Raw genomic sequence first — 19,076 nt, forward strand, 5'->3', positions numbered from 1 at the left:
TAATGACACAATATCCCGAGATTCTGCACAAATCACACTCGGTAAAGCTGAAACGCCAAGCAATGTCCCTGCAGCGGAAGATTCTATTATACAATGATGAAGTCTTGGCTGCTCTCGAGCCCCGGGGAGTGTCCTGTTTTTCCAGCAATGGGGTAGAATCTGGGGTATATAAATCCCTAGAAGGGAACAGAGGTACTTAGTGCCGTGAAGACAGCAATCAGGGCAATCGGGCACGCAATGAAGTACTTCCAGACCGTCCTCGGGCTACTGCCCACAGCGCTCGCGGCGTCCATCTATGTTTCTACCACAGGGTCCAGCAGTGGCTCAGGGAGCATTACCTCCCCGCTGAACTCCATTCAATCCGCCGTCAACCTTGCAAAGCCCGGCGATACCATCTACCTCCGTGGAGGAACGTACTCGCCTACCAGCAACATCCAGATCACCAAGAGCGGAACAGCCAGCCAGCCATACGCCCTGCGCGCCTACCAGGGCGAGAAGGTCATTATCGACGGAGAAGCTCTACCTGGGTAGGTTGACTCGTATCTGTACCGACCACCTGCTAATGAGAATAGAACACCCGCACCCCTCGACGCTTCCCTTCCCAACGCAGACCGCGGCATCCTTCACATCCAGAACGCGAATTACTGGCAGTTCTACGATTTGGAGCTGATTCACGGGCCGTATGGCGTGTATGCGCGCGATTCGTCCAACAATCGCTACGAGCGGCTCATCACGAGGGATAACTACGAGACTGGTATATTGCCTTGCCGGGATACTTACAGCACGCTGACGAGTAACTCTAGGCTTCCAACTGGAAGGCGCATCCTCCAACAACAAAGTCCTCTACCTCGACTCCTACGGTAACAGGGACCCCCGCAAGAACGGCGAGAGCGCCGACGGCTTTGCCTGCAAGGAGGGCTCCGGCGAGGGTAATCTCCTCAAGGGAGCGAGACTGTGGAATAACGTCGACGACGGGTTGGATCTGTGGGAGTTCAAGTCTGCTGTGACGATCCAGGACACTATTTCCTGGGGAAATGGGTATAACCGGTACGCTATGACGTCTTTATTTTGTTACTGCAGCTGACTCTCTAGATGGGGCTTCTCACCCTTCGAAGGCGACGGCAACGGCTTCAAGCTCGGCGGCGGCGATGCAGCGGATAAAGGCCCCGCCAACCACGTCATCACCAACTGCATCGCCTTTGGGAACTCCAAAGATGGGTTCACGGATAACTCGCAGACGGGCGATTTCACGCTGAGCCGCAACACGGCGTGGAACAATGCCAAGGTGGGCTTCAAGTTCAACACGGCTGTGGCTACGCTCGAGGGGAACGTTGCGGCCATCAATGGAGAGAGTGCCACCGCTCTGAGCTCGAAGCAGATTTCCTCGGGGAACTCGTGGGACGGAAGTGCGTCCTGGTCGAATAGTAGCTTCAAGAGTGTGGATGTGAGTCTGGTGCAGGGTGCTAGACAGGCGGATGGGCGGATCAAGGCCAGTGATTTCTTGCTGCCAAAGTCGGGGGAGGCTATTGGGGCGACCACAGTTTGGACGTAGTCTTCATTCATTGGGCTGAAGAGCAGCTATAATCAATACTATCCACTTGCTTTGACTTGAGCGTACTGCAGCTCATACTCCCTCCACTTCCTCCCAATTGGCTGAATCAACGTATAACTCGCCTTACTCCCAGATTCCTGCACCCCATTCACCAAATACAAGGGCGTCATCTCGCCATCCTCACTGAAGAACAGCTTCGGCCGTTCCCTCCGATAGTAATCCACCCTGCTCCCATCGGTAAACTCCACCGTGGTATTATATGCCAGCGTGATGTTGTTGTAATGCCACGGACCGTGCCAGTCCCTGGCAAACACATGCGCGCCCACACGTGGGCCCTTTTGCCCTAAAGCGATATCGACCATATGGTGCACGAGAAAATGCCAATGTCCGCGCCTATCCCGCCAGAGGAAGGGGTCCTCGCTGCGCAGGGAGGGGTCGATCTCTGTAAACCCCGGCTCTACTCGGAGGGAATACGGTCCCTTGTAGCTGGAAGCGGCATAGATGTTGTTCTTTTCCGTGGCGAGGAGGATCTCGCTTGTGTGGTCGTGTGGGGACCACAGCGGCCAGGCTGCGGGATTGGTGACATTGATCAAAAGCTCGACGGGCTCGCTCCAGACGCGAAGGTCCCGCGAGGTCGAGACGGAAATGCTGTTGTTGCGCTTGATTGAGCGGCAGGTTGTCGGGGGCTCCCAGTCGAGTCCGATAAAGTGCATCAGGTACAGTTTGTCGGCTGGACTCCAGATCACGGTTGGGTTGTGGTGGAATGTGCCGAAGAGCTCCTGGGCGAAGGTGTAGGGTCCTCGTGGGCCGGTACGCGACTCCGCGCGGATAATGGTGCTGAATGGCCGCCAGCCGGAGAGTCCGCAGCCTCGGTCTATCTGAGAGACGATGAGATGGAAGAGCGTAGGGTCATGTCGGTCGTGGACGATATGTCCGCCCCAGGAGGAATTGCCAGCGCCGTCGCGGTAGAAGTCCGGCAGGGTGATGTTGGTATGGTTGTAGCCGGTATTTCGGTCGACGGGCTGCAGGTCGAGCTCGCTGCAGTCGGCCGCGCGCCAGCCAGGGTCACAGATGCATTGTTTGGTTATTGAACAGACGCCTGTTAGGCTGCAGTCTTCGTCTGTGGTGCACGTAAAGGCGGCCACAAGTCGTAAAGTATGAAACAGGAGCAATAAACGCATTGTGCAGTGCTGCTGCCACCGATATTCAGGAGCCTGGAGTCTATATGTGTCATACCAAGGACGTCAAGCCTGAATGCTGCGGGGTATAGCTTCGAGGGTTATGAGAGGTGGAGAATTATGCTTCTGCATTTCGGTATGTTGATCCCCGAGATCTGCAATCAATGGTCTTTATAGTATCATGCTTCATCCTAGAGAGGTATTCCCTAAGATATATAGGAACATCCGTAGAATACCAAGCAGGTGGATATCACAGATCATTTATTTGGACCGACAGGATCATGTCCTAGTTTCATAGAGGGGCACTGGAAGAGTGCAGTGTTTAGTCTAACTCTGTGTATATTTGTCTTGGATCTCCTTACTGAGGCCCGAGGATCATAACACACTTGTGAGGAATGCTCAGGTAAGGTGGAAATTGTCCAGAAGACTAGAGGACCACTTCACTCGTCGCAGGACAGTAGAATGTTTAAACTGAGTTAGGGTCATATGCCTGCACGAGAATGCTTGTAGGAGCTGACACTGCAGTGTCTAGTACCCCTGGACTTCTGGTCCATACAGCTCTATTATGCCGCAACGCCGTCTATCAAAGGACCAACTAATTCTTCAACAGTCTCGAGAGCACAAGACCAATTTCCAGGAGAGATCCTGATTATACTTTTGCCCAAAATAGCATGCCAAGTCCAGTGGCCATTAAACTTAACTGCCGATCCACATCGTATCCTTCCGTAAACGACGCAGATCAGCCCCTATGCTCGTGTTGCTCGTATTTCGTTGATAGCCTTTGCGTCTAGGAAATTAATTCTCATTTACAGACGTTATATAATGTGCCGCTCACTCCTCGTCACGATTATCACTGATCATACAAAATGACTCCGCTCATCAAGCTCGGCAGCCTTCTGGCTGCATTGCTCTGGATCACCTTTGGCATCGCCACCGCCAATGCCAGCATTCCCTCATCCAAACGCTTCGATCTATCCGCCCCATCCTACGACCTCTACCGTCACAAAACCCTCCGTGATGACACGGTTCAGCAAGGATTCGCGTTTGACAACGTCAACCGCCGTCTTTTTGTCGCACAGCGCCGCGACGGGTCCTCCGAAACAGCAGGCGACCTGGCAATCACGCAGCTCGACTTTGACGGCAACTACGTCGGACACATGTACCTGAAGGACTTTGGCCACGGCGTCTCCTTTGGCGCGCAGGCCGTCGGGTCCGCAACCTACCTCTGGACCGAGGTCGAGGCCAACGCCAACGGCTACGGCCAGAGACTCGCCCGCTTCAAGTTCGCCTCTGGCACTACGCTGACTAGCTCCTCGGCTGGCTTGGCTAAATTCAAGCCCGTCGCCGACGCAACGGAGCATACCTGCGCCATTGACCCGGTCTACAACCGGCTGATCGTCCGGTATAACCTCAGCGGAGCGAAGCATATCGCCGTGTATGACCTCGCCGCCGCGACGAGGGGCGATTTCTCGACCCCGCTGGCCAACTTCAAGCAGCCGGCGTTGAACGCGCTGTCGCCGACTTTCCAGGGCTATGCGGCCTACGGTCAGTACCTGTACCTGCTGACTGGGACTGCGTATGCGGCCAGCGGGGGTAAGGTCAATTCCGAGGTAACCAGTGTCGACATGAACACGGGCAAGGTGGTGCAGGGGCCCACGCTCACCAAGGCCGGTTCCACGCTGGAGTATAGAGAGCCGGAAGGATTGGCGATTTACAAGACGGCTACTGGGGAGGTGAGGTTGTTCTTGGGATTTGCTTCGGGAGTTGGGGGTGATCGCAGGTCGAATCTCTTCTACAAGAATGCGTTGGCTTAGGTTGGTCGCAATCGAGATAATTTGTGAGGGATTTGTTTACATTGTATAAACTCTTAATTATAGATAATTGGTCCTAATTTACATCTGGTTGTGAGTAAACTGATGTTCTGAGTCCCGAGACTGATATCACCGGATTCGAGTCGAAACAGCTACGTAGGTTGTTTAACTGCCAAACTTCCGTGTCTGCCGTCAGTTTGGAATAAGTAAATAGTCCGAAGTATGTTCTCGGCGGTCTAATGCAAGGAATGCAGTCGCTATTATGCCCTAGTCTTCCGTAAAACATTACGGCGGAAGGTCTGTTCTTAGAGGCGACCCAAAGACTCCAACAAGAACGGAGACAGCAGCTGGCATTAAACATCCCAATGACATATTCTAGGAATGTTTACTCTGGACAGCCTCACGATGAAGTTGATGTCATTCCGCATTCCTCAATGAGGCTGTCCTGACTGGAATGCTGATGACAACGTGGCGTGGCCGCATTCGGCAATCAACACAATCGTTCAGGGACTTGTCATATTCCTCCTGGCTTCTGACAGCAAATGACGTATGTAGCGGCAAGTAGAGCTGTTTGAGATGATGGAGTCTACCAAATGCGTCGTGGGCTCCGGTGGAGTGGTTCGATATGAAGCAAATCTGGGGACAGTTTCAGATCTGATGACGTGACGCGGGTCTTGGTATGCTTTCTGTAGAATGACGTCGGCTGGGTTATTGTCATTGTGTAGAATTACCTGCAGTAGATTATCTGCCACAATATGCATGCTCTTGTCAGGCACACATACATCATTGGGCGTGGACTGTTGCATGCGGAAACCACTCCCGAAGCCTTATTAGCAGGGATATAAAGTACTGGAAGAACGACGTCCTGGGGACATCATGAAGCTATACACAATCAAAATGAAGATAAAGATGACTATACCGTCAATTCCTGAAACCATCCCCGAGCACTCCGAGCTCAAAGGGAAAGCCCCCCTGCGAGATATCTCTGGCATTCCAGCCATCCCGCGCGAAACCATCCGGACTCCCTCGTGGGATCTCACATCCACATGGCTGATCGGCGCCAACGACGACATCCGCGCCTGGTGGGACTGCATCGGTCCACAGGTGGCTATTCTTGCCGATGAAGCGGGATACAGCGTGGCTGCGCAGACGGAGATCCTCTTGCTGCTGCACTCCATAGTGCTCCCGGACATGGGCCGGTTCCCTCCAGTGGGACAGAACAGACCAGCCGTGCAGTACAGCTGGAGAATCAACACGGACGACTATGACCATCCGATCCTGAGCCTCACCGTGGAAGCGCCCGGCGGGCATGCCAAGGGCTCCAGCAGTATGACCCGGCACCATCTCCAGGCCACTCAAAATATCGTAGAGCAACTAGCGGCCCATCTCCCCCCGGTTGACCTTAAATGGTACAGGCACTTCGTGGCTGCGTTCCAGATCGACCATCATACGGACCACTCTAGCCACCACCGGACGTTCCTAAGCACGGACAAGGACACCACCCGGCCGCGCATGCCTCTGTCGTTCGAGTTTACGGAGACCGGAGTCATTCCAAAGGTCTACTTCTACCCTCCTGCGCAAGCACACGAGAGGAAACCTTCCCTGGCCATCTTCACCGATGCCATCCGGCCGATATCGGAGAGTATCCCCCTTCCGGCTTTCGAAGAGCTCGTCGCGTTTGTGGATAATCATCCAGTGGGTGTGACGCTCAACCCCGAAATGCTCGGTGTGGACTGTGTAGAGCCCGCACAGGCATCGCTATATCTGCATGCCAGCACGCCAGTCACGAACTTTGAGAGCATCATCGCGGTCATGACACTCGGCGGACGCGTGCACGCGATGGATATGGCGATCATGGAGCTGTGGGAGCTGCTGTGTTTGGTCTTGCGGCCGAAGTATCGAGATAGGATGTTCTCGTGGGGCGACGAGTTGCCCGTGTGGAACGCACACACGCAGGGCGATGAAGAGCAGGGGTTGAAGTACTGTTTTGAGATTCTGCCTGGGGTGGAGGTGCCCGAGGTTACCCTCTATATCCCGGTTGTTCGATATGGACCGGCAGATGAAGATGTGGCGGCTGGCTTAGAGAGGTTTCTGAAGAAGAGAGGACAGGCGCAGTTTGCCTATGGATTTTGGAGGGTGTTGAATATGCTGAGCGAGGGTTGGACGAACTCTGGACGGGTTGTGACGCATATCGCGTGTTCCTTTCGCGGCGAGTCATTGGATGTGACTTCGAGTTTGGAGCCTGCTATTTTGCGCTCGCGAGACGATTAGAGATGATTGACGAAGGTATGTGGTACGATATGTAATGGTTAGCGCCTAATTGATTTGGAATTTTATGAACCTCTTGAAATAGCCGCGTAGGATACCGCATAGAGGCAAACAAATGCATGCCGCTGTCCCAAAGAGGAAACTCCTGGTCTGCTTGGACAGGCGCTGATCGTCTTGCCCTGTAGGCAGACTGCCGGCACCCGACGGCGGATGTGATTGTAAATCAATTACTAAATAAACTCTCGGAACGTCGCATTAGAGTTATCTCTCGGGAACGAGCCTATCCCCGAGAATTGACAGGTCACATCTGGACAGTGCTAACCTAAAGCCATTGATCGATAGGCGCTGGGAGTAATCCAACCATGACTAAAGATCTGGGCGTTCGCGCAAGAGTCTTGGAATCCTGGATAATCATTGCATGCTTAGCCGAGGTTTTTGCCTCTTTGAATGAGATGGTCCGATAGCGTGACGTGGCCTCATCTGATGGCAACGCAGCATGCTGATAGCAGTCTAATTGGAGCCAAACAACGTTCTAGCAACAACACCCAACTGAACGGAGTCACGGCGAACAATTAGACATGTTGATGTTTCTCATCCTTCCACAGCCTGAACGCCGGCGCAGCAATTCATTAAGACTGCAATGAGACTCGACGCCCAGATCCGTTGCGGTGAGGGGCAACGGCTCACTAGCACTTGGCTATTTCTGTAGACCAATAACAATATCCTAATCAAACTGGCTGACGGGGAAAAAACGGGCAGTTGCATCCTTCCGCGTGTCATGTCACCGTGGGAGGTGGGGTTTGGACCATTCGCTTCTTTGGGCTGGTGTCAAACATCCCTGCTAGAGTCTCAAGTAGTGTAAAACGGTTTTCTTAAAGGATGCCCTTCTCCGAGGCCTTCTCCGCGTTCAGTCTTCCATCTTCGAGAAACAGCTTGACTGAACAGAATGGCGGAAGGAAATGACACCTCGATGCACAACAGGAGAACTCTCGAGGTAGAGGTGAGTCTCTCCCCATGGCAACCGAATAAACTGTAGATCTTGGGCTCATTCGAAGTCTCCAGGATGACGAAAATCTGTACTCGGACGACTCGGGCTCTTTCGTCAATAGGTGCGTGTGACTGCCCGACTCACATCGCCTTCACCTAATAGGAAGTGCAGCTCCGGCGTCAGTGAAACAACATCTATTTCTTCCAGCATTCGCAATTACCAGTACGTGTGAATCCATCAACTGCACTGTGGCCGCTAACCATGCCAGGTACGAAGTAAGTTTTATAAGATGTATTTCTCAAGCAGGGCTGAGAACATAGAATGGTCGCCGATATCACGCATTCCGAGAGGGCGCATACAACATGGTACGTCTTTTGATCTCCAAGCGAGGATTAGCTAACATTCGGCAGCCAAATGACGAGAAAGAACAATGTCGTTTAGATCTGGTACTTGTGGCAATGTCAAGAGGAAACACATAACTAACCCCGGAAGCACCACCATATTCATCGGTTGAAGCTGGACGGACAGCTATTCCGCTCTCCCATCCCAAGCGACGTCTCCCGAATCCTCGATCTGGGAACTGGCACGGGTATATGGGCAATTGAAGTGGCGGAGTGAGTCTATCCTCATTGATCAAGTCGCTCATGCTCATGTCGCAGTCAATTCCCCAAGGCGAAAGTTATAGGTATGTTCGAAAGAAGGTGACCACGGCCAGTGTCTGACTCTCCAGGAAACGATCTGAGCCCCATTCAGCCTACATGGTATGGAATGATTGACGTCTTTGGAGATTCCCTGCTGATATTCTGGCAGGGTCCCCCCAAATCTCACCTTTGAGGTGGACGATTTCGAGGCCGAATGGGAATACTCCAAGCCATTCGACTTCATCCACGCCCGCGACCTGCAAGGCTCCGTGTCCGATTACGGGCGACTCGTCGAGCGCGCATTCAAGAACCTGGCGCCCGCCGGCTGGTTCGAATTCGCAGATGCCGACTTGATCGTTTGCTGCGACGACGATACCGTCAAGGAGGCAAAGAACCTCCTCGAGGCGAACCGACTCGTATGCGACGCAAGCGCAAGGTTCGGCAAGGTGATGGGAACGGCCAACCAGCACAAGCAGCGCCTTGAAGATGCAGGATTTATCAATATCCGTGAGGAGATTTACAAGGTGGGCGGCATTGAATATCCTGATCATCAGACTGGCCACTAACTGGGACAACAGATCCCTCTATCACCGTGGGCAAAGGACCCGAAGCTGAAGGAATTAGGCAAATTTCACCAGGTGAATATGATAGAGAGTCTGGATGCTTACTGTTTCGCTCTGATGACACGGGTTCTCGGATGGCATATCACTGAGGTGCAGGCCCTTCTTGCAGGCGCCAGAGCGGAATTGCTGAATCGTAACATCCACATGTACGCTCAGTGGTATCATGTGTACGGCCAGAAGCCACAGGATTAGAAGACTGGTGTTTAGAAGAGCAATGAATTTCCCTTCCATTAACCTGAGCATTCACTAGCTGGAAGGGTTGATGTGCATTGATGAGAAAATACCTTCTTCATTCACCACTTTGTAGGAACCTGAATACACCCCTCTTCCACTCGTTTCCATCTTTCTTTCCTCTTCATCTCTTTGTCTTTGACGGAACTATAATACCTGCAATCTCCCTGACGGCGGTCTAATCCCCATTATCATGTTCTAAATGCGTTGACGATTGTCTGAAGCCGTCCAGATAAATAGTTCTAACAGCGGAAGCCAAACTACTTCGCCATGCACTGTCCCCAAGTAAGATTCCTTCTATCCTGATGGTACTATGATCGTTCCTGATGGGCCGGGGCTGCTTCGATTGTCTGAGCAGGGTGGCGGGGTATGCGGAGCCATCTATACTGTGCAACTGCGCTGAAGTATATGTTGTAGGTTGCCAACGTCCCTTCTACCCATACTTGGATCGCGCAAACAGAATGGCTGCCCTTGCGCCGGTCCGCAATCCCATTCGAAGCACTTGGGCACCGGAGTACCTAGGTGCGACATGGAACGTGTAGCTGTCTGATTTGCAGGTGCTCAACCTGGTCGCAAATGACATCAAGCAGGTAGGGAAACACGAGATTTGGCCGTTTGGCTTCGCCACAGGAGGCGAGATGAACCCAGACAGGGCGCTTATGAGTCCGACAGTACTTGTCCGACAGGGTCCAAGTTATACTACGTCATTGTTGCAGAATATAAAATACATCTTGGAGCTACTTTTCTTCTTTCCTAATAACGGAAATACCGTTTCATTTGTTTAAACTAAATTACAGTACTTTTGTGTATTCCTTGACCATTAGGCCGAACCGTGCCCGTGCCCTAAGCACAATGGGCGGACAGAACCTCATCGTTTTCATCCACATGGATGTTCAATCTGGATGGGCCATACAGTCAGTCACAGATACCGTAGCGCATAGGGTCAAGGAAGCAATACCTGGAAGCATTGTACTCCAAGGTGATAATATCTCCTGGGTGGAGGACGCGAAGGGGGTCCGATTGCAGCGCATTAGCCTACCCCGGGTCAGCTTCGTCCTGGCAGGGAGGATCTCAAACACATACCATGGCCTCAGAGTATTTCTGGCCGATCAGCTCCTGCTCAACAAACTTTGCTTCCTTCTTGCAGGTCTTGGGGTCGGCGAGGGCGGACTGGAGTCCAGCCAACGCAAGGAGGCAAGCAAGGGAGAACTTCATAGTGATCAAGGGTTGGATGTTTGAGTGAATTGAGTGAATTGAGTGAATTGAGTCAATGGAGGATTGCTGCTGATGATTTCTGGCAGACTGGACTGGATCTCGCCTGCTTTTTATATCTTGACGACTGTCCAGCGCCACCGTGAAGTTGTACTGTGTTGCTTGGCAGACTCTGCTTGGCATGTGCGATATATTTGGATGGTTGATCTAGATCAACACAATTGCCTCGCTCTACAAGCACACAGACGACAGATGGATAACAGTCGGCCAAGACCAAGACGAGGCATTTCTTCGGTGTGAAAATTTTCCCTGTCGGAGTGGTAATTGACGCTATTGTCAGGCCATTTACCAGCATGTCTAGAAAAATCGCAAGGGACCCTGGTATTTCTATTACTCAAGACGTACATACAGGGTATCATCATGACGCAGAACTTGCAAGGTTGTGCCATCTAGACACGACGAAAATTTCATTTTTGAAGCAGCTGGACTTCGAGAACGCTCTAGAGAGGTATGTAGCGTGAAAATGAGATTGGCATTGCATTGACAGTCAGTTACAAATTATCCGCCCAGGCTGTGTTGACATTCCTCCCAAGTCGGCTATGATCGGTCTCCTGAAGTCCATTGACGCGACTAGGGTATAGTCCGCTGCTAACCGACCGCAGGCGAGGCCCTTGTGCATATTAAATATGCAACATGCAAATGGCCTGAGAATGGCAACGTCCTGAGTTCGCACGGTGTGCTCAAATTCCTCATCTTCTTTGGCCAATCTCTGGGCCCAGCATGGCGAAGCGGTTTTCCCACGTTGCCTACGCCGTCCCTGACCAATGTCTTGACATGACTCTATTGGTAATTCATCGCTCATTGAACATAACAGTTACTACTGGCAGGGGTATACCCACACTCCAAACGTCAGTTCAGTCTTCTGCTCTCCCTCTGATGGGCCTCGAGGATGCATCCGACCTCTGATCATCCTGATACGAGACGCTCACATCCGTCATCCGCATGATTTCATTCATTTCAGTCTTCCTGCCTTCGACGTCACAGAGCTCGAACCCCTGCGTCGACACATTGTTCGAGTAACTGCCGCCGCTGCCCTGTAGCTCGCGCCAGGCCATATTCTTTCGATCCTGCAGTGACTGACTTCTCCCGGGCGTCTTCGGTACTCTTCCGCGCGATCGACTGACGGAGGGATGCGCCGAGTGCTGAGAACCGAAAAGACGCGGCAGACACCACTTCAGCGGTTGGTGGTAGACGGGAAGACAGGCGCAGATGATCCCGACGTTCGCTTCGATGACGCTCCAGATTGTAGCGGGGATGGGGCCACCTACATTGTCAGTGTGCTTCGATGGTCTGGATGATTGAGATCTTACTGGTAGGGTCTTTCTTTGTGTCGTTCGCTGATCCTGCAAGAGTGGTTGTTCGGATGATGCTCGTTATGCAGACACTGGCTGGTTAGCCCAGCTCGTAACGAATGTGGGAGGTGGCATACAATGTCCCCAAGCCAAATATCACTGCCAGCGCAATCTTCTTCCCGCGGGCCAAATGTAGTTTCGAGACAGGGTAGACCGGCAGCGCGAGGATGGCCACGTCGCAAACGATATTGATGACGGCATACGACAACCACTGCGCTTTGCTGTTGACACACGACTTTTGGGTGATTGTCTTGTCCCAGACCGCGGCAACAGGCGTACATTGGAAGATGGTAACGAGTATATAGGCGGCACCCCAGGCGGAAAGGAAGGTAATCCCGCCGTAGCAGACGCGGCGGAAAACGGGCTGGACGAAGATGCGAAGGTAGAGACACAGGAAGGAGATCTTGTTGACGGTGATGACGACTTTGTATACGATTTGGGCACCGTAGAACCACTGTCGTCGTCAGTCATCAATCGCTATGGAGGTAATGCATAGATCATACCTTGAGAGCTTTGACTCGGTCGTGAGGGGCGATGTCTTTCAAGTGTTTTCCGTACCCATAATGCACCGCTACAAGAGTCAGTAAAGCCCAAGAATGGAGTGAGGCGACTACTTACCAGAACACTCGGTCACCGTCAGCAACACCGAGGATATCTGTGATTGTCAGCAAATGTGCATCAATGCGAGGATGATCATACCAACGACGCGAAAATCACCCAGTCATCGGTCCCAACGCGGCGATTGTGAAGCCGAATCGCGAACCGTCCCAGCACAAAGAAACCGGCCACAATCACCATGACCACACTCCATATCCAAAGTGTGAAACCGCGATTCGGCACAGTAGGCGTGCTCAGTCCAATCTCGTACGCCATGTCAGGCAGGATTCCTCATCGTGAATCATGCAGATAGAAGGATCCGTGCCATCTATCTATGGTCTCAGCAGAGGGCCCCTTGGTTCGTTTCATGATGATATTTGGAAGGATTCCGGACGGAACCCGCAATCAATATCAATCAATCCTTAGCTCTTCTCGAACCTAGCCGGAGAATGCCGCGATTTGTGGAACTGTCCATACTAAAATCCTTACTTCGAAGCGAGGCCGAGCAGATCGGGCTACGAGCCATGGAAAGCTGCGCGGGTGGATTGATCGGGGATGTTCCACGACGCCCACCGGACAATTGGATCCTACTCTAATTGCTCCGAGACAGGGTCCGTTTGCTATTGAACAAGTGGAAAGGGGCTTGGCCTAGCTGTGCTCCATCGGTCCACTTGGCGGAGAATTGTCCCGTTTCGGGCTGGATCGACGCCTTGGATAATAATTGGAATACGAGTAATATCCCAATAATATATTAACATAGCTCTGATGCAATCCTGTGGAATCTCTTCAACCTGTGCAATCCTTGTCGTTAATTGCTTTTTTCCTGGACGGGTTTCGCCATGGTTCATTTCAGCGTTTGGATCTCCCTGGGTGCTGCCCTTTTGGCCACCTCTACACCAGCATATGCCCAATTACCACCCAACTCCCACTTCCAGCGCGATGCCGCGGGCGCTCGGGTACGGACCAGCAGTGGCTTGATTGAGGGACACGTTGCATCGCGACCGGGGGTGTTCGAGTATCTGGGGATCCCTTATGCTGCTGCGCCCACGGGAGACCTCCGATTCGCTCCTCCGGTCCAATACCGCGGCAATGGCACCGTCCTTGCCAATGCTTATGTATGCCGCATGATGCAGGGTTCCAGGAACAGACTAACACTTTTGTAGAGCCCGTGTGTGACCCCGGAGACAATCCGAGTGCTCAGTATCTGACTGCTGTGATAGGGATTGTCCCGCCAATATTGGAAGTGTCCCGCCTTTCCCCGGCCTGACGCTGCAAGCACCAACCATTATCAGAACCTTTGCTCAACAATTAGGGACTCCCCAGAGTGAGGATTGTCTCTACTTGAACGTATGGACTAAGCCCACACGCAAGCTGAAACCGGTGTTGGTTTTCATCCATGGTGGTCGTATGTTCACCGCATTTGTTGTCATATACAGCACCTACTAACGACCGCAGGATTCAGCGTTGGTGGAGCTCACAGCCCCATGTACGACGGCGAGAACTTGGTCGCTGAGAATGATGTCGTCGTGGTCACCTTCAAGTCAGTGATTGGCCCCCGTCCATCGTGCCAGACTAACCGGACAGTTACCGGTTGAACATTTTTGGTTTCTCGGGAGCCCCTGGCCTTACCCAGAACGTGGGTCTGCTGGACCAGCGCATGGCCATTGAATGGGTGCATCGCAACATCGCCGCGTTTGGAGGCGACCCTGACCGCATCACCATCTTCGGACAGTCTGCCGGAGGCGCCTCGGTCGACTACTACTCGTACATCTGGACGGAGAAGCCGCTCGTCCGCGGCCTCATCTCCCACTCCGGTACCGCGCTGAGCCTCAAGCCCAACACGGCCGAGGAATCCGCCAGTTACTTCTATCACGTCTCAAACACTCTAGGCTGCGGCAACAGCACTGACCCCATTGACAGTGTGGTAGAGTGTCTGCGCGAGCAGTCATTCCAAGCAATCCTCGGGGCCGTGAAAAAGGTCCCCTTCGCTCCCTCCCCCGCGCTTCCTCAACCCCAATTCCATCCTACCGTGGACGGGGTCACGGTGTTTGACAACTACGCCGAACGCTCCGCGCAGGGCAAGTTCATCAAAGCGGTAAGCTTCTCCATAAACGTGAGTCCCAAACCTAAGCAAATCACACTAACGAAGCTAGCCATACCTCTTTACAAGCAACGACAACGAAGCAGGCTACTACCGCATTAACGCCTTTGCTGCGAAGGTCTCGCTCACCGACGAGGAATGGCACCGGTTCAACCTGGCCGCGTTCACCTGTCCGACCGGCCAAGCGGCGGTCGATCGCGCAGCACACGGGGTCCCTACTTGGCATGCGCGGTACTTTGGCGACTTTTGGAATCTGAGACTGTATCCGACCAGCGGGGCTTATCACGGTGCCGATCTGCATATGGTCTTTGGGACGGCCGAGAATGTCACCGGCATCCCTGATTCTTCTGTGGAGAAGCGGACAAGCAGGTATATTTCGTCTGCTTGGGTGAAGTTTGCGACGGATCCAGAGCGGGGGTTAGATCACCTTGGATGGCCGAGATATTGTGCTGACAGTAAGTGAATGATCTGAATCACCGGTTGAATATGAGATGGGATGCTAATGCCAATGCTAACCAGAGAACACACTGATCGGACTTGCATATAAGAATGAGACGCGGGCGCAGCTGTTGAAGCCGACTGTGTACCAGGAGGGCTGTGCTGCACTGCACGGCGACACGACTCCAGGAAAGGGGGCTTTCTAGCCATCTTGTGAATCTAGGCTGGTCAGACTATGGCTTCGGCAGCATAGTGTCCATGATTATTCTTGTCCATACGCAAATCATACATGCTTTTCGAGTATCTCATACAGACATCATCTAGATATGCGTTGGTCTACAGGATTAACAGTGTCAAAAGAAGACATAGATGTTCCACGGTGATATCGTTGATACGAGAAAGTGAGAAACAGAGAAATGGCTGTTTGCCTGTCGCAATACCGGCAGCACCTGAGATCCTACGGGTGCAGCTTACACCCTACACAAGGCTCCGGCGGCAGCTCACTATAAAGAATGTCTGGACGAGGCGCACCCGCCACGTTCAAATACCCAACCGCGCCTTTATCCATCCGGAATATCGCATGGTCGACAAGCGTATACGTCCCCGGGACAATCATCTTCAGATCGACAATCGCTGCACCGCCTGGCGGCACACCCACCGTCGACAACAACCGAGCCGGGGGATCAACCACCCCTCCATCCCGAAAGACCTGGTGGAAATGGCTCCCGATGACATGGAACGAACTCGTAAGATTGGGCCCGGCATTCCCAAAGAAGATCCGCACCGAATCCCCCGTCTTCGCCTTGAGCGGGCGGTCCCGCGTCAGCGCCGACTCGCTCCCATTGAAGACTACCGCCGAGGGCTCCTCGTGCAGCGCGGCAGGGTACGAGAACTCGACCGTAGACGAGCGCCGCCCGTCCTCCTCGATCTCCGGCGGTTCATGGTAGAACTCGCTCTGCATGACGTAGTATTCCCTGTCCACCGCGGGGAGATCGCCGTCTTCGGGCTGGACGTAGATCAGCCCGTACATGCCGTTGGCGATGTGCACGGGGACCGGGGCCGCGGCGCAGTGGTACACAAACAGACCAGGGTAGAGAAGCTTGAACCGCGCGGTTTTGGCCTCGCCTTCCTCGGCGGTGGTGACGGCCGCGCCGCCGCCGGGGCCGGTGAAGGCGTGGCAGTCGATGTTGTGCGGGTTGCCGGTGCGGTCGTGGTTCGTGAGGGATAGCTCAATTACGTCGCCTACGCGCGCCCGGATGAACGGGCCGGGGACGCTGCCGTTGAAGGTCCATGTGTCGTACTTGTATTGACTGGTGAGTTGGCGCGTTCTGGTGGACGTTATCAATGGGACGTGAAGAAGAACCGGGTGAGTCCGAGTGATTGGGGGAGGGACGTTAGGCGCAGTGGTCAGAATGGCGTCCTCTTTGGGTAGACTACGCATATCGCCTTGAGATTCCTCGCCAGTTGGGTAGACTTGTTGAAGGGATGTGTCTGTTTCCAGTTGGATAGGCCGCTTGTGTACTGACAAGAGCAAGGTGCCTCCGAGGACAGGAACAGCCAACCATGGCCAGACTTGTAGACGCTCCTTTGGCCGCTTCGACGTTGGCTTTGCTGTCGCCCCAGTCGACAGCGGTTTTCTCAGGGCTGGCCTACACCTTGGTATCAACATCCATTCCCATGGAGGGCCCTGTCCCAGCCACGGTCTCCCAAACAATGCATATCTGGGCATTTTTGATTTGTTTTCACTTCGAACTGGTCTCTAGAGTCTGAATATCGGGGTAAATCGTGCTGGCCGTGGACATGTATATAGTAGTCGGGGGGTGATGTCATGAGTTCATTTCCGGCGATTGTAAAGTTGAGCAACTCCGCGGACTATAACGTCCGCGATACTTGAGCTGTGTCTGTGCCATTCAGATTTGTTGACTTCTTCTCAGTACTCAGAGTTCTGTGAGCTGTAGTTTAAAGACGTGGCACCAGGGTCCGTCCTGTCAACGTCGCATCTCGCCAGATCCGCTGTCTTTCCTCCGGTTATCCCCAGAGCAGAGAGTCTCCGCGACAATGCCAATCCATTCATATTATTCGAAGGTTGCATTGACAAAATCACCAAGATATGGCAATTCTTGATTTGTTCAGAAGATTATCCAGGATATTGTTACGCCGTTGATGTTTGGATTGAGGGTATAGAGCGCCGTCGCGAGAAGCAGCCCTCGTTAGAAACACCCCCCCTCCCCCCAACTACTTTTACATGTTATACATGTCCGCGGTCAGCACAATTAGCCTTGTCAATGCAACCTCCGAATAATCCAGGAACAGTCACGGTAACGCCACCATCTAGCGCAAAAGTATTGTCAACATGGGCAGTGCGGCTGGTTTAAAGGGTGGCGCGCCGCATCTGTATCCCACTACCAAGGGGGAATTGTCAGTATGACCCGCGCGATGGCGGCGCATCATGCAAAGACGGCGTCCGAGCAAATTGTGCCTGTCCAGAATGGTGTATACGCTCGTCGCGATGGTAGGAGGCCCGATGGATGTCGGGAGTAGTCTTACCAGTTGGAGGCACGACAGCAGCAGTTGGGATGGAATAGCCTTCCAGAGCGAGTGTAAAAGGTTAATACAGGATGTAATCACTCAAAGTATAGACTACCGGAGTAACCTCGGCTACTTTTCTATTCCACTAATATTCTGTATCCAAAGAAGCCATGAGATGAGAAACGCCAATCGGCTTCTGTTGTCGGCGTTCGGTTATCATCTCCGTGCTATAGAATATAACCCCGCTGCTGTGTGCCCGCCCCTCAATTATCGAATACCTCACATTGATCCTTGACGACTGTACAGACAGGAAGATGGCAGACTACTCAGAATACAGTATACCTACGGAAGAATGGATTGCGTTGGAGAAGACCCTTCCACCTCCGGCCACGGACTTGGATGTCCATGCTATGAAAGAGATGATCAACCGAGCTCGGGAGGAGAGGGCCGCTAACGCCATGGTGAATGAAGGTAGGTTAGGCTGCCATACGGAATGCATCTACTGACACGATCAGGACTGCAATCGCAAGTCTCAATGCAGGACTATTCTGTCCCAGCAAGGGATGGCTTCCCGTTACAAGTACGCAGCTACCGTCCTGTCGGTGTGCCGTCCTCACAGCGCCTCCCAGTCTACATCCATCTACACGGCGGGGGGTTTCTGTTTGGCACTCTAGCCTCGGAAGACGCCATTTGTTCCCGAGTCGTGGCTACTTTGGCCAAGGAGAACACTCCTGTCGTGGTGGTGAATGTCAACTACCGCCATACCCCCGAGTACAAGTACCCCATCCCCTGGAACGACGCCGCAGACGCCTTTCACTGGGTCCATGACCATCTGACGGAGCTGGGTGGGGATGGCGACAATACCGTCGTCGGAGGCATCTCCGCTGGCGCATGGATGACTGCTTCTCTGACGTTGGCGCAGCACCTGGGCACAGACGAGCAATTGGCCAAACGACCCAAAATCAAAGGACAGGTGCTTATGATCCCAGCATTGGTGGGCCCGGGCCGCTATGCGCCGCAGCTGAAATACCTCAAGGATCCGAAGTTGTCCAGTTACGTGGACAGCGAGCATGCGCCCATTCTGCCGGTGACACGGATCAACTTTTTCATGGGCCTGCTGGAGACCAAGGGCGACGAGACAGACCTGACGCTCAACCCGGGAAATGCCACTGCGGAACAGGTTCGGGGATTGCCTCCTACGACGTTCGGGATCGCCGGCCTGGATCCACTCCGAGATGAAGGGCTGTTTTTTGCCAAGTTGTTGACAGATAATGGGTGAGTTGGAGACGAGCAGCAGCCCATTGTGGGCCAGTATACTAACTGCAGCAGGGTTCCCACTGACGTTCATGTCTTTCCTGGTTTACCGCACGGTTTCCGAGCGCACGCGACGCTGTCTGAATGCAAGCGGTGGGATTCGGTCATGGCGCATGGAGTGCAATGGGCGTTGAGCAAGCCGGCTGCTACGGGGGTGTTTGAGATCAAAACAAAGTAGTAA

At 53.2% G+C, this 19,076-nt stretch overlaps 10 protein-coding genes across 10 annotated transcripts; 6 read left to right on the forward strand and 4 right to left on the reverse strand.

Moving 5' to 3' along the window:
• Positions 1-237: 237 nt before the first annotated feature.
• On the forward strand, positions 238-1,552 carry Aud_003762 (putative pectate lyase; the record flags this gene model as incomplete). The annotated part of the gene is made up of 4 exons (XM_043288709.1): positions 238-527; positions 573-754; positions 804-1,047; positions 1,093-1,552. The coding sequence occupies 4 exons, from the start codon at positions 238-240 to the stop codon at positions 1,550-1,552; spliced, it is 1,176 nt and encodes a 391-aa protein (XP_043144644.1).
• A 38-nt stretch (positions 1,553-1,590) lies between these two features.
• Aud_003763 (glycoside hydrolase family protein) lies at positions 1,591-2,733 on the reverse strand (the record flags this gene model as incomplete). Its single annotated transcript, XM_043288710.1, has 1 exon — positions 1,591-2,733. The coding sequence occupies one exon, from the start codon at positions 2,731-2,733 to the stop codon at positions 1,591-1,593; it is 1,143 nt and encodes a 380-aa protein (XP_043144645.1).
• An 863-nt stretch (positions 2,734-3,596) lies between these two features.
• On the forward strand, positions 3,597-4,544 carry Aud_003764 (putative FacC-like extracellular signaling protein; the record flags this gene model as incomplete). The annotated part of the gene is made up of 1 exon (XM_043288711.1): positions 3,597-4,544. One exon carries the CDS (start codon positions 3,597-3,599, stop codon positions 4,542-4,544), a length of 948 nt encoding a protein of 315 aa, XP_043144646.1.
• An 894-nt stretch (positions 4,545-5,438) lies between these two features.
• Aud_003765 (aromatic prenyltransferase) lies at positions 5,439-6,812 on the forward strand (the record flags this gene model as incomplete). Its single annotated transcript, XM_043288712.1, has 1 exon — positions 5,439-6,812. One exon carries the CDS (start codon positions 5,439-5,441, stop codon positions 6,810-6,812), a length of 1,374 nt encoding a protein of 457 aa, XP_043144647.1.
• Positions 6,813-7,755: 943 nt separating this feature from the next.
• Aud_003766 (class I SAM-dependent methyltransferase) lies at positions 7,756-9,253 on the forward strand (the record flags this gene model as incomplete). Its single annotated transcript, XM_043288713.1, has 11 exons — positions 7,756-7,809; positions 7,872-7,918; positions 7,969-8,019; positions 8,066-8,072; positions 8,118-8,162; positions 8,208-8,243; positions 8,290-8,411; positions 8,457-8,482; positions 8,528-8,558; positions 8,608-8,962; positions 9,017-9,253. 11 exons carry the CDS (start codon positions 7,756-7,758, stop codon positions 9,251-9,253), a joined length of 1,011 nt encoding a protein of 336 aa, XP_043144648.1.
• Positions 9,254-10,135: 882 nt separating this feature from the next.
• Positions 10,136-10,507, reverse strand: aeiA (the record flags this gene model as incomplete). Its single annotated transcript, XM_043288714.1, has 3 exons — positions 10,136-10,190; positions 10,251-10,327; positions 10,376-10,507. The coding sequence occupies 3 exons, from the start codon at positions 10,505-10,507 to the stop codon at positions 10,136-10,138; spliced, it is 264 nt and encodes an 87-aa protein (XP_043144649.1).
• A 911-nt stretch (positions 10,508-11,418) lies between these two features.
• Positions 11,419-12,789, reverse strand: Aud_003768 (uncharacterized protein; the record flags this gene model as incomplete). Its single annotated transcript, XM_043288715.1, has 6 exons — positions 11,419-11,828; positions 11,875-11,948; positions 11,994-12,370; positions 12,420-12,487; positions 12,535-12,571; positions 12,616-12,789. The coding sequence occupies 6 exons, from the start codon at positions 12,787-12,789 to the stop codon at positions 11,419-11,421; spliced, it is 1,140 nt and encodes a 379-aa protein (XP_043144650.1).
• Positions 12,790-13,352: 563 nt separating this feature from the next.
• Aud_003769 (uncharacterized protein) lies at positions 13,353-15,258 on the forward strand (the record flags this gene model as incomplete). Its single annotated transcript, XM_043288716.1, has 6 exons — positions 13,353-13,672; positions 13,734-13,918; positions 13,969-14,053; positions 14,098-14,608; positions 14,667-15,069; positions 15,134-15,258. 6 exons carry the CDS (start codon positions 13,353-13,355, stop codon positions 15,256-15,258), a joined length of 1,629 nt encoding a protein of 542 aa, XP_043144651.1.
• A 251-nt stretch (positions 15,259-15,509) lies between these two features.
• Aud_003770 (putative multicopper oxidase) lies at positions 15,510-16,781 on the reverse strand (the record flags this gene model as incomplete). Its single annotated transcript, XM_043288717.1, has 1 exon — positions 15,510-16,781. One exon carries the CDS (start codon positions 16,779-16,781, stop codon positions 15,510-15,512), a length of 1,272 nt encoding a protein of 423 aa, XP_043144652.1.
• Positions 16,782-17,895: 1,114 nt separating this feature from the next.
• Positions 17,896-19,073, forward strand: Aud_003771 (alpha/beta hydrolase; the record flags this gene model as incomplete). Its single annotated transcript, XM_043288718.1, has 3 exons — positions 17,896-18,052; positions 18,097-18,856; positions 18,911-19,073. The coding sequence occupies 3 exons, from the start codon at positions 17,896-17,898 to the stop codon at positions 19,071-19,073; spliced, it is 1,080 nt and encodes a 359-aa protein (XP_043144653.1).
• Positions 19,074-19,076: the final 3 nt, after the last annotated feature.

Source organism: Aspergillus udagawae, assembly GCF_001078395.1.
Source record: "Aspergillus udagawae IFM 46973 DNA, scaffold_2, whole genome shotgun sequence".
NCBI lineage: Eukaryota > Fungi > Ascomycota > Eurotiomycetes > Eurotiales > Aspergillaceae > Aspergillus > Aspergillus udagawae.